The sequence below is a fragment of the Lonchura striata genome, chromosome Z (assembly GCF_046129695.1).
Source record: "Lonchura striata isolate bLonStr1 chromosome Z, bLonStr1.mat, whole genome shotgun sequence".
Taxonomy (NCBI): domain Eukaryota; kingdom Metazoa; phylum Chordata; class Aves; order Passeriformes; family Estrildidae; genus Lonchura; species Lonchura striata.
In genome coordinates, this window is record NC_134642.1 from 66,994,924 (window position 1) to 67,005,603 (window position 10,680).

General features: G+C 44.1%; 1 protein-coding gene and 1 long non-coding RNA gene across 2 annotated transcripts; both read left to right on the plus strand.

The window, feature by feature from the left end:
• The first annotated feature begins 634 nt into the window (after positions 1–634).
• LOC144248382 (uncharacterized) lies at positions 635–5,479 on the plus strand. The gene is made up of 2 exons (XR_013341720.1): positions 635–710; positions 5,146–5,479. It is a non-coding gene; the product is annotated as an uncharacterized LOC144248382 (long non-coding RNA).
• Positions 5,480–9,683: 4,204 nt separating this feature from the next.
• Positions 9,684–10,067, plus strand: LOC110476495 (histone H2B 5). The gene has a single exon (XM_021541490.2). It carries the CDS (start codon positions 9,687–9,689, stop codon positions 10,065–10,067), a length of 381 nt encoding a protein of 126 aa, XP_021397165.1. The 5' UTR covers positions 9,684–9,686.
• Positions 10,068–10,680: the final 613 nt, after the last annotated feature.

Here is a 10,680-nt window from a genome sequence, read left to right on the forward strand (position 1 = left end):
ACAGATGCTTTGCTTCAGAGAGAGGAACAGACAGCAGAGAGATACAAAGCTTCCTGAGTCTCTATTATATAGTGGAGTGCATACCTGTTTGGGACTGCAAAATTGTGTTAAGGGACTTGATTATAGACATACATTAAACATATCTTAAAATCTTCTGAAATTATATTATAGTAGCCACACAATTAAAGGAAAAAAAGAATCATCTTGTTTCAGTGCCCTTAGTCTATTCTATTTGCAGAAAAACATGTTTCTCAAAAAGAAAGAATGGGAAAAGATCATGATATAAGCTAAATCTAGGTAACAATGCTGGACTTCCAGTTGTCTCATGCAGGGACATTTGACATTTGTCCTCTAACCTTACCTGAGCTTTCACACAGTTGTCTATTTTCTTTGAGCCAGACAGATCTAAGCTGTCAATCAATATGTAATGTAAGTTTACTTAGATGTCATGTAATGCTGCTATCCATGTGGAAATACATCAAATGTCCTAATGTCGTGGTTTGACACGGAAAGATAATTTTTCCCGGAAGGAAGAGGTCAATTTAGATATTGACCAATTGAAAGTAGACACACCTCTGAGAACACAGAGGAGTTAAGAGCAGAATTCCCAGAGGAACTCGCTCTCTTTGGTTCCGGTCAGCGTGCAGTGCAAACCTCCCCTGCCCAGCCACGAGCTGGGTGGGGGAGAGGAAGCCCCCATGGCCTGAAAGGTAGGCCCCAAGGGTGGTGGAAGGACTGGAACTGGGCTGGCCCCTGCAGATGGAAGGGTGGAAGAAATCTGGGATGTCTCCATTTCCCCCCCCCCCCCCCCGCTGTCTCTTTCTCTCCCGAGGGGGAGAGAGAAAGAGACGGCAGCGATCCTGTCCTGTCAGCAATTCCACCGCGAGGAAGGAGGAGCGGGGTGGGGGGGAGCTGCAAGATGCCCAGTCGCGTGGGATGTCCGGGCATCGAGCCATCCTGGGAGTTTGGACTTTTAACCCTTCCTTGAGAAATGAAAGCTTTGTGAATTTTCCTTTCCCCTCCTCAGTTTGAAAGAGAGGAAGAGGGACACCTTGGACCTTGGGATATTGGAAGGAGGAATTCTAGAGGGGAGGGGGACAAGGAGTGGCTTTTGGCTGGACTTTTCCATGTTAGCCACAACCTGAACCAAATCTTCTCCTTCAAGAGGGACTGTGTTTTGGGAGGATGCCAGTGAGTCAAGAGACCTGCTTCAGCTGAGAAAAAGACAAAAGTGGAGTGAACAGAGAAAAGGTTAGGGGGTTTGTGGTGGCACCCCCTTGCCCTGGAAAGGAAAAAGAAGAGAAGAAGATCTCTGTTCTTGAGCCCTCGGCCCCAGGGGAAAATGGGGGGAAACTGTGGTCCCAAACAATGAAAAACTGAACTGTTGTTTTCTCCCCTCTTGGCAGGGCATCCTTGAAAGGAAAAATCTTAAAGGCAGTCTGTCCATCCATGCATTTAGTAGTGAGAGTACTGTGCATGGGAAGGAGAAGGGTCACCATGGCAAACTTTTCTCCGGGCGGTGCCATGTGTGACATGGAAACACAGGATGTGGAGCTGTGTTTTCTTGGGGGGTCTGTGGCACAGGAGAGACTCTGTTCCCTCGATGGACTGAGTATCAGTTGTTTGGAGGGTGGAAACCTGATTGGGGTCCAGATTGTGTCTCACTGTGGTTTGTTGGAGTTGGGTGGTGGGAGGAGGAATGTTTTGCAAGGTTTTCATTTGATCTTTGTGTGGGTTTTTTTTCCCCCTTCTTTAGTTTTCTCTTTTCTTTAGTAGTAGTAGTTTAATAAAGTTTTTTTTTCCTGTTATTAAGCTTAGGCCTGCTTTGCTCTGTTCTAGATTCCACTTCACAGCATTCAAGGGAGGGATCACATTTCATGGGGGCACTGGCATTGTGCCAGTGTCAAACCATGACACCTAGTTTGCTCTAAAGGCTATGGCACTCAGTAAAAATCTTCTCCCATGAGAAGCCTAGGCTTGAAAAATGCCTGAGGATTAGACATATTCAGCCAACTCTTTGTGATGCAAAATTACAATCTTTGGCTTTTTCAAATAGTACTACATTTTTATTTTCTCCAAATAAAGAACCAAATTCCAGGTTTGCAAACTGTTTAGGTTGTATAATTTTTTTTTATTGAATAAAGAGGTCTTGCTAAATCCCAGGAACTCAAGACATGCAATAGCTGAAACATTTGCTTAAAAATTTTAGTAAATTCAAGAATGTCTGAAAGCCAATGGTTTGTTTCAATATTTTTCATACTTTATACCATATTGCTGTAGCACTAGGTAATTGATAGCTTAGACTGTCCTGTACACTGAAAGCACCAAACACAGGTTGATATTCCATTGTAATAAGTGAGAACCTTATGTTATTTAACCTGGAGTAAGTCATCCTTAAATTAAAATTTTATATTGTAAATAGAGCAAAAAAATATGTTAAAATGCTTATGTTTCCTGAAATCCAAATCAAAACATATTGAAAAAATTACCTCTAGGTATTGAAAGTTGTTGCCTTTATCACACTGTGCATCTAAGTTCCCAAGGATGATTTAATGAGGTTTGCACATTAAAATCTTGTTCTTTGTTACAACAGAGGAAATCATAAGAAAGATTACTGTCCTCTGTGTGATGCCACGGAATTCAAATGACTTTCAAATGTCTTCACTATAGGGACACATTGCTATGCAGGGCTGTACTTGGCAAAGATTTTCTCAGTGTAAAGAATTTATTAGTCATGGCTGAAGATGTTGGTGTGCTGTACCCTAAATACCTGGATTATGCCTTTGTTAAGACCAACTAGGTACTGTGGTAGTCTATTATTTTATAGTTGGTTCTTCTGTAGTAGGTTTTAGTATTCCTTCTTATAAGTTTGTAATGCTTCAGTCTGTGTACCCCATTTGGCTCCCCTGATGGCTTAGTCCTGAGTTGTTTACCACAGTTTTCCAAAATGTATGCCAATCACTTGTCAATCCACCTGTATATCTCCCTTGTTCCCTTGTCTTACCCCTGTCTGTCAAAGACAGCACACTCCTTTGCTCCTGGAGTGTTCCCTGTCTTTCATCCCTTCCTCAAAGCAGAGTTGGATTGTCAAGTTTGCTCCCTCCCCGTGTTGGCTTCTCTTGGGGAGCTCTTACCCTGCACCCCTCCCCTAATGCCTCCCTGCTGGTCACAGGTTGTGCCCTCACCGTGTTTCCCCTACCCTTTAAAAGCAGTTCTTGCATGTTCAGATTTGCCACTTGCTCTGCCCCCCTTTGGGAATGAAATCATTGGCGATTCAGACAAGTGTCCTTCCCTTATTCCTGTGCCTCGGATTCCCCGTGCTCTGTGCCCTGCTGCGCTCCCCACGCCGCAGCGATCACCGCCCCCCGCACCAGGCTGGGCAGAGACTCGGGGGCGGCCGCTCGCGCCTGGCCCTGCGGCCACAGCGGGACAGCTGCCAGCAGTCCCCTTCCCTGGACACTGAGAGCCAGGCACAGGGACAGCTGCCAGCAGTGCCCATCCCTGGACACTGAGAGCCAGGCACAGGGACAGCTGCCAGCAGTGCCCATCCCTGGACACTGAGAGCCAGGCACAGGGACAGCTGCCAGCAGTGCCCATCCCTGGACACTGAGAGCCAGGCACAGGGACAGCTGCCAGCAGTGCCCATCCCTGGACACTGAGAGCCAGGCACAGGGACAGCTGCCAGCAGTGCCCATCCCTGGACACTGAGAGCCAGGCACAGGGACAGCTGCCAGCAGTGCCCATCCCTGGACACTGAGAGCCAGGCACAGGGACAGCTGCCAGCAGTGCCCATCCCTGGACACTGAGAGCCAGGCACAGGGACAGCTGCCAGCAGTGCCCATCCCTGGACACTGAGAGCCAGGCACAGGGACAGCTGCCAGCAGTCCCCATCCCTGGACACTGAGAGCCAGGCACAGGGACAGCTGCCAGCAGTCCCCTTCCCTGGACACTGAGAGCCAGGCACAGGGACAGCTGCCAGCAGTGCCCATCCCTGGACACTGAGAGCCAGGCACAGGGACAGCTGCCAGCAGTGCCCATCCCTGGACACTGAGAGCCAGGCACAGGGACAGCTGCCAGCAGTGCCCATCCCTGGACACTGAGAGCCAGGCACAGGGACAGCTGCCAGCAGTGCCCATCCCTGGACACTGAGAGCCAGGCACAGGGACAGCTGCCAGCAGTGCCCATCCCTGGACACTGAGAGCCAGGCACAGGGACAGCTGCCAGCAGTGCCCATCCCTGGACACTGAGAGCCAGGCACAGGGACAGCTGCCAGCAGTGCTCATCCCTGGACACTGAGAGCCAGGCACAGGAACAGCTGCCAGCAGTGCCCATCCCTGGACACTGAGAGCCAGGAGCAAGGTACTCCAGAAGGCTTTGAAGAAGTGATCAATTTTCAGGCTGATATAATGGATTCCATGTCAGAACCACATGAGGCTACCCAAAGGCATGACATTCAGTCTTGACATATTTTTCCATTGGAATAGTGATATGTGACACAAAGCAGAGTTATGTGCTCAGACTATGCTTAGAGAGTTTACCTCAAAGGTAAAGGGACACAGATCAGGTTGAATGTGCACCTTTTTCTTAAGAGGAAGAACTTGAATCAGCGATGTAATACAAAAGACTCTGAACAGCTGTTTAGCTTTACACCTTACTCAAAAAATGCATAGGGGCTATTACATTCATCTGCTCCTGCAGACCCAAACAACATGTCAAGAGGAATCACCCTGCCATCATAAATTCAGTCCACGTTTAAGTCATGGAAAAGAAAAACATAACTTTCCCAAGAACTTAATCCACAATTACAATAAGAATGCAGGAGAGAGAAGTAATACAGCCTTGATAAAAGACAGAGAGAATGCTGGAAATGTAGACTTGTCCTGGGTTGTAAGATAAGCTTGTATTCTATTTGCCATCTGTTGGAGGTTGGGCAGGTTTGTTATCTCTTCCAAGAACGATGGTTTGCTCCGAAGAGGTAATGGTTTGTTAATGGGCCATTGACTGATTCACTGCAGGGCTGGTAATGTAACACCATCCCATTGTGAGATGCTCCACCCAGAGGGGGAAGCCAAGCACTCTTTTATTGGATAAAGGGGTACCTTTTGGGGGACAGAGCAGCTCTCTCTCTCTTTGTGGGATTCCCAGAGAAGCAGCTCCTTCAGACGGACTCCCCAAGAAGCGGCCGGAGCGCGCTGAGCCGACGGCGGCGGAGCTCGGAGGCAACCCCGGCGCAGAGGAAGACCGGCCCCACTGCCACCAGATCTTCAGAGAAAACTATACCCTTCTAAAGATCACCACTGCATCTGCAATTCATCAGCCACTGCAAGAGGAGCAGCTGTCATTTCAACCGGACTGCTACCAACACCCCGACTCCTCAGGTTGTGGACTTTATCACTAGTTTTGTTTGTACCGATTGCATTTGCCTTTTTAAATTGTTATCTAGTTTTCTCCTAGTAAAGAATTGTTACTCCCATTCCCATATCTTTGCCTGAGAGCCTTTTAATTTAAAAATCCTGGTAATTTGGAGGGAAGGGGTTTACCTTCTCCATTGCACAGGAGGCTTTTGCCCTCCTTCACAGACTCCTGTCTTGTCAAACCAAGACAAGACTCAAATTCAATAAATGGGCAAAATGAAATGTCAGAGAAAGATTTCAAGCTAAATAGTACTGGGAAATTAAATATCAAAAAAAATCTTATAAATTAGAGGTATATTTTCAACAGATATGGGAAATGCAAGCACAGAGAAGTCCCAAGGCCTTGAATATATAAGCTCAGAAATAGAGATGGATACAGAGTTTGACCTAAGACCTTGGAGAAGGCTCAAAGCTTTAGAATAAAATAATGAAAATAACAATAAATATTTGTAGTTTAGGCAGAAATATGTTTTAAGCAAGTAGAAATATGCCTCATGTAAGCAAATAAATATGTTAAGCAAGATAGTAAAAAAAATTAAAGTCTAACAACAGAACTAGTTATAGAATTGGTAAAAAACATGCAGCAGTAAGTTGATGTAGAGTTACATGATTGGATAAAAACAGATGCATTGCAGCAAAATTGTGTAAAACATACCAACAAGCAATTGGTTTATGAAGACACTAGCAAGCTTTGTGGAAGTAGCTGATTGGATAAGAAATTTATAAAATACATTGTAACTAAAGTTATAATGGCTTCTGATGTATAGTTTGCTAATGTGATAGCTTTGGATGTAACAATCTTACTGTCTTGCCCTTCCATAAGACTGATTTTGCAATAAACCATGTTTTAACAACCTCATCAGTCAACCCCATCTTTCTGTATCCCAAACAAACAACAAATATAGTTCTTCAGAAAATACATGAAGTGTATTATGGGGGCACTCTGCCATAATTACTAAAACCCATTCATTGTTTCTTGTTTAGCAATATGTCATGAGTTCCACCCAGGCACTTTCTCATTTTCCTTCATATTCTACAAACATGGTAAGGAATACTGTCTGTCATGAAAGCCTCAAATGCACAACATAAAAAATAGGAGAAAACATGGAAAAGAATCACAGAGAGAGAGAAGTGATAAAAATCACTTCAGTTTTTTAAATAACTGAAGTGATTTTGAATTCTTTCACATTTATTAACACGACGCTTAGTGACTGGCACAGGGACAAATGGGAAGCCTGTTGTAGATAGATATTTAGCAAATACGTTCTAAGTTATCATCCAGAGCCTTCAGCAAAGACCATGCACCATGAAACATACTGGCCACGGGAGAGGGCTTTAGCGTTACCACCACCATGTCCTTGAGATGTCTTCTTTATTCCATTTCAGACAGGTTTCTTTAAAACAAAGAAGACACTTTAAAAAAAAAAAAAAAAAGGCACAGCTATTTTCAGAGTGATAGGATGGACAGACACCTGCTTTCCCATGTATTTTGTTATTTCTCACTACAAAAAATCCTTTAAATAATAGTTGATTTTTCCAGGATCTCCATTAAAGTATATATATTATGTTCCTATAATTAAAAATGTTTTAAAGAATGCAAAGAAAATAAGATATAAACCCATAATTTTGCACATTCAATTATGTTTAACTGATAAATGTTAATTTAAAGATGTGGGGAAAAAAGCAAAAACATTGAAGATTATTGATATCAGGCAATAAAATTCTTTGTAGATACAAATTATGATTTTTTGGTTGTCTTGTTTTCTGACTGCCAGTGCAGAAATATCTGAAAGACTAAAAACAGAAACTATTCTCTTTGCAAAACTATCAACTTTTGTGGCTTTTCTACCAGCTTCCTGACAAAATCCATACAATATGAAAAACACTGTATCATCTGCCTTGTTTACTTTGGATCAGAAAGGGAAAAGAAAAAGAGGATCAGGAACAACTTGTGCATCCATCCTTGTCCTTCAGTGCAAGTGAAATAAATGTACTCTGGACAGTAAGGTTGTCCAAGAAGGTGAGAAAAATTTTAGGAGAAACAGAGGATGTGGAGGCTGGTAGCCCAGTGGAAGATGAGAGCAGGGACAAGATGGGAAGAGGATAGGACATTGGCTATGACGAATATGCAATGTGGCACCACACAGGACAGATGTGCAGATGGCGGATTTGGTCTCTGGTCTCTGTTGCAGGGGACCAACAGATCCTGAGGCCATCATTCTAGAACTCTACTACCATGGTAAATCAGTGGATAATTCCAATCCGAATTTATTCTGCCATGGCCACAGAATTGATGGATTGGTTACACAGATGGTCCTCTAATTTTAATTAAATCAAATACAAGTACACTGCTTCCAGAGTCAGCACAGTGACAAAGAGAGTTCTGGGCACCACTACATTTCATGCTCCCTGAGCTAGCCACAAAAACTGTCTGAGACAGCCTGACTGCCCTGTAAAAGTTGACTGCCCTACTTTGGGAAACTCTTGAAATGACTGTATTTGCATTAACCATCTTTACCAGCCTTGAAGAAGGGGCTGGTGGCAATAATCCAGATAAACCAGCCTAGCACACAAGTGCATGACTAGAGTGGGGTGGGTGTGAGGTAGTAAAGAGCTCTAGAGCAGCCAAAGCTCAGGATCCCAATTTCGAACCACAGAAATGGGATGGGATTTTTTTGGTACCTGTCTCAGCAGCAAGATTGACAAACCCCATCTTGAAAACCAATTTAAGGAATGTTAGCTCAAAATCAAAAATCATAATTCTGATGATACAACAAGCAGTGAAGAATTTCTGGCATCTATTTCTTCAAAAATGCCCCCTAGTGGGTAGTAAGAACTGTTTCCTTCTCGTTCTTGATACAGGTGAGAGGAAATTTTGCTCATAGTTCATTAGATGATTTTTCAGCAGTGCTTTCTATATCACTGAAATAGTCTTTATTCTCCTGGACATCTTTAACCTCTCTTCCAAATGGAGGCACCCCCATCCTTGTAAAGCCATATCATAACTCATTACTAAAAGTGTATTCTTTTTTATTTTCATTGTCTAGAAAAACCCCAAAATATTCCATAGTGTGTTTTTAAACATTCATTCCGTCCATATACAACTGAGTTTCAGAAAAGGCTTTAAGATTATAGAGCTCATTCTTCCTCAACACAATTCCACGGTACCTGTAAGTTCTTCTTCCTTTACTGGTACTTCAAACCCTTGGAAAAGGATGTGAAGCATTCAATTTTTAGTGGTTTCTTGTTTATTTTGCTTTTTTTTTTTTTGGGTGGGGGAGGTTGTTGTTGTTGTTGTTGTTGGTTTGGTTACTTTGGTTTGTTTGGTTTTGGTTTTTAACATGTGAAGCAGGTCTTTTGGTATTTCCCACATAAAGCAAGCTTTTAATTTTTAAAAAATTACACTTTTGAAAATTACCTTCATGTCTATCATATCCACAGTATCAGAGCTCTTAATTGTGCACTTAGTCTGATAAGTTTTTTTTTTTCTTTTTCTGTCTGCTTGTTTCACTTATTCCCCTTTTTTCTCACAGCATTTTGTTCTAAATAGGAGATAGCAGGGACATGCCTAAAAATAGTAAATTTTATAGAGTCTAAAAATGGTTCTACAACATCTAACTATTTACAGATTTCTTTGTGTTTCTGCCTTCTCTCTGCCTTATCGATGTAGATCTGTGTCATGGTCAATTTTTATTTTCATGTAGTAGGCTGTCAGGTGATGCCTCTGCTGTTAGTAGATGCTGTCTTGTGTAAAGTCCTTAGCAGATGAAGTACTTCCAAATGAAGTAATGTTAGAACAATGCAAGCCTTTTTATTGCACACCTTTTTGGTGGCAACCACAGATAAAAGCCCTTACTGTTTTCCTTATATTTTCTCAATATATCCAGATGGTTTTAGCACTGGTGGAACTGTTTTTCCTATCTTTCAGTCAGGGAAGCAGTAACCTTGCCTTTTTACACTGTTTTTTTCTCCATGTTTTCTTCCACAGCCACACAAGTAGAGCTCCCAGGCATCCCAGAGATAAGCAATATGCAACACATGGTCTGCTCATTAATACTGACGTTTTTGGAAAGTGCCTCTCATCCTATAATTTCCAGACCAGGAACCAAGAAGCTGGCTGTGATTTCAACAGGTGGTCCAATATTTGGTCCAGACCTGAAATCAACCTGCCTGATCTGGGCTTAATTGGGATATGTTGAATAATTAGGACAAAGCTGCAAAGGACACGCTACAAGTATGGTGTCATTAAGTGCAGTTCAGGGAGCTGCCGAGATGCCCAAACCGGCCAAGTCCGCCCCCACGCCCAAGAAGGGCTCCAAGAAGGCGGTGACCAAGACGCAGAAGAAGGGCGACAAGAAGCGCAAGAAGAGCCGCAAGGAGAGCTATTCCATCTACGTGTACAAGGTGCTGAAGCAGGTGCACCCCGACACGGGCATCTCGTCCAAGGCCATGGGCATCATGAACTCCTTCGTCAACGACATCTTCGAGCGCATCGCGGGCGAGGCGTCGCGCCTGGCGCACTACAACAAGCGCTCCACCATCACCTCGCGGGAGATCCAGATGGCCGTGCGCCTGCTGCTGCCCGGCGAGCTGGCCAAGCACGCCGTGTCCGAGGGCACCAAGGCTGTCACCAAGTACACCAGCTCCAAGTAGGGCGTCTTGGACCATCACTTTTAACCCAAAGGCTCTTTCCAAAATCTGTCTCGGTTTGACAAGACAGGAGTCTGTGAAGGAGGGCAAAAGCCTCCTGTGCAATGGAGAAGGTAAACCCTTTCCCTCCGAATTACCAGGAGTTTTAAATTAAAAGGCTCTCAGGCAAAGATATGGGAATGGGAGTAACAATTCTTTACTAGGAGAAAACTAGATAACAATTTAAATAGGCAAATGCAATTGGTACAAACAAAACTAGTGATGAAGTCCACAACCTGAGGATTCGGGGTGTTGGTAGCAGTCCGGTTGAAATGACAGCTGCTCCTCTTGCAGTGGCTGATGAATTGCAGCTGAAGTGGTGATCTTTAGAAGGGTATAGTTTTCTCTGAAGATCTGGTGGCAGTTGGGCTGGTCTTCCTCTGCGCTGGGGTTGCCTCTGAGCTCCGCCACCGCCGCCTCACCGCGCTCCAGCCGCTTCTCTGGGAGTCCTGCCGAAGGAGCTGCTTCTCTGGGAATCCCGCAAAGAGAGAGAGAGCTGCTCTGTCTCCCAAAAGGTACCCCTTTTATCCAATAAAAGAGTGCTTGGCTTCCCCCTCTGGGTGGAGCATCTCACAAT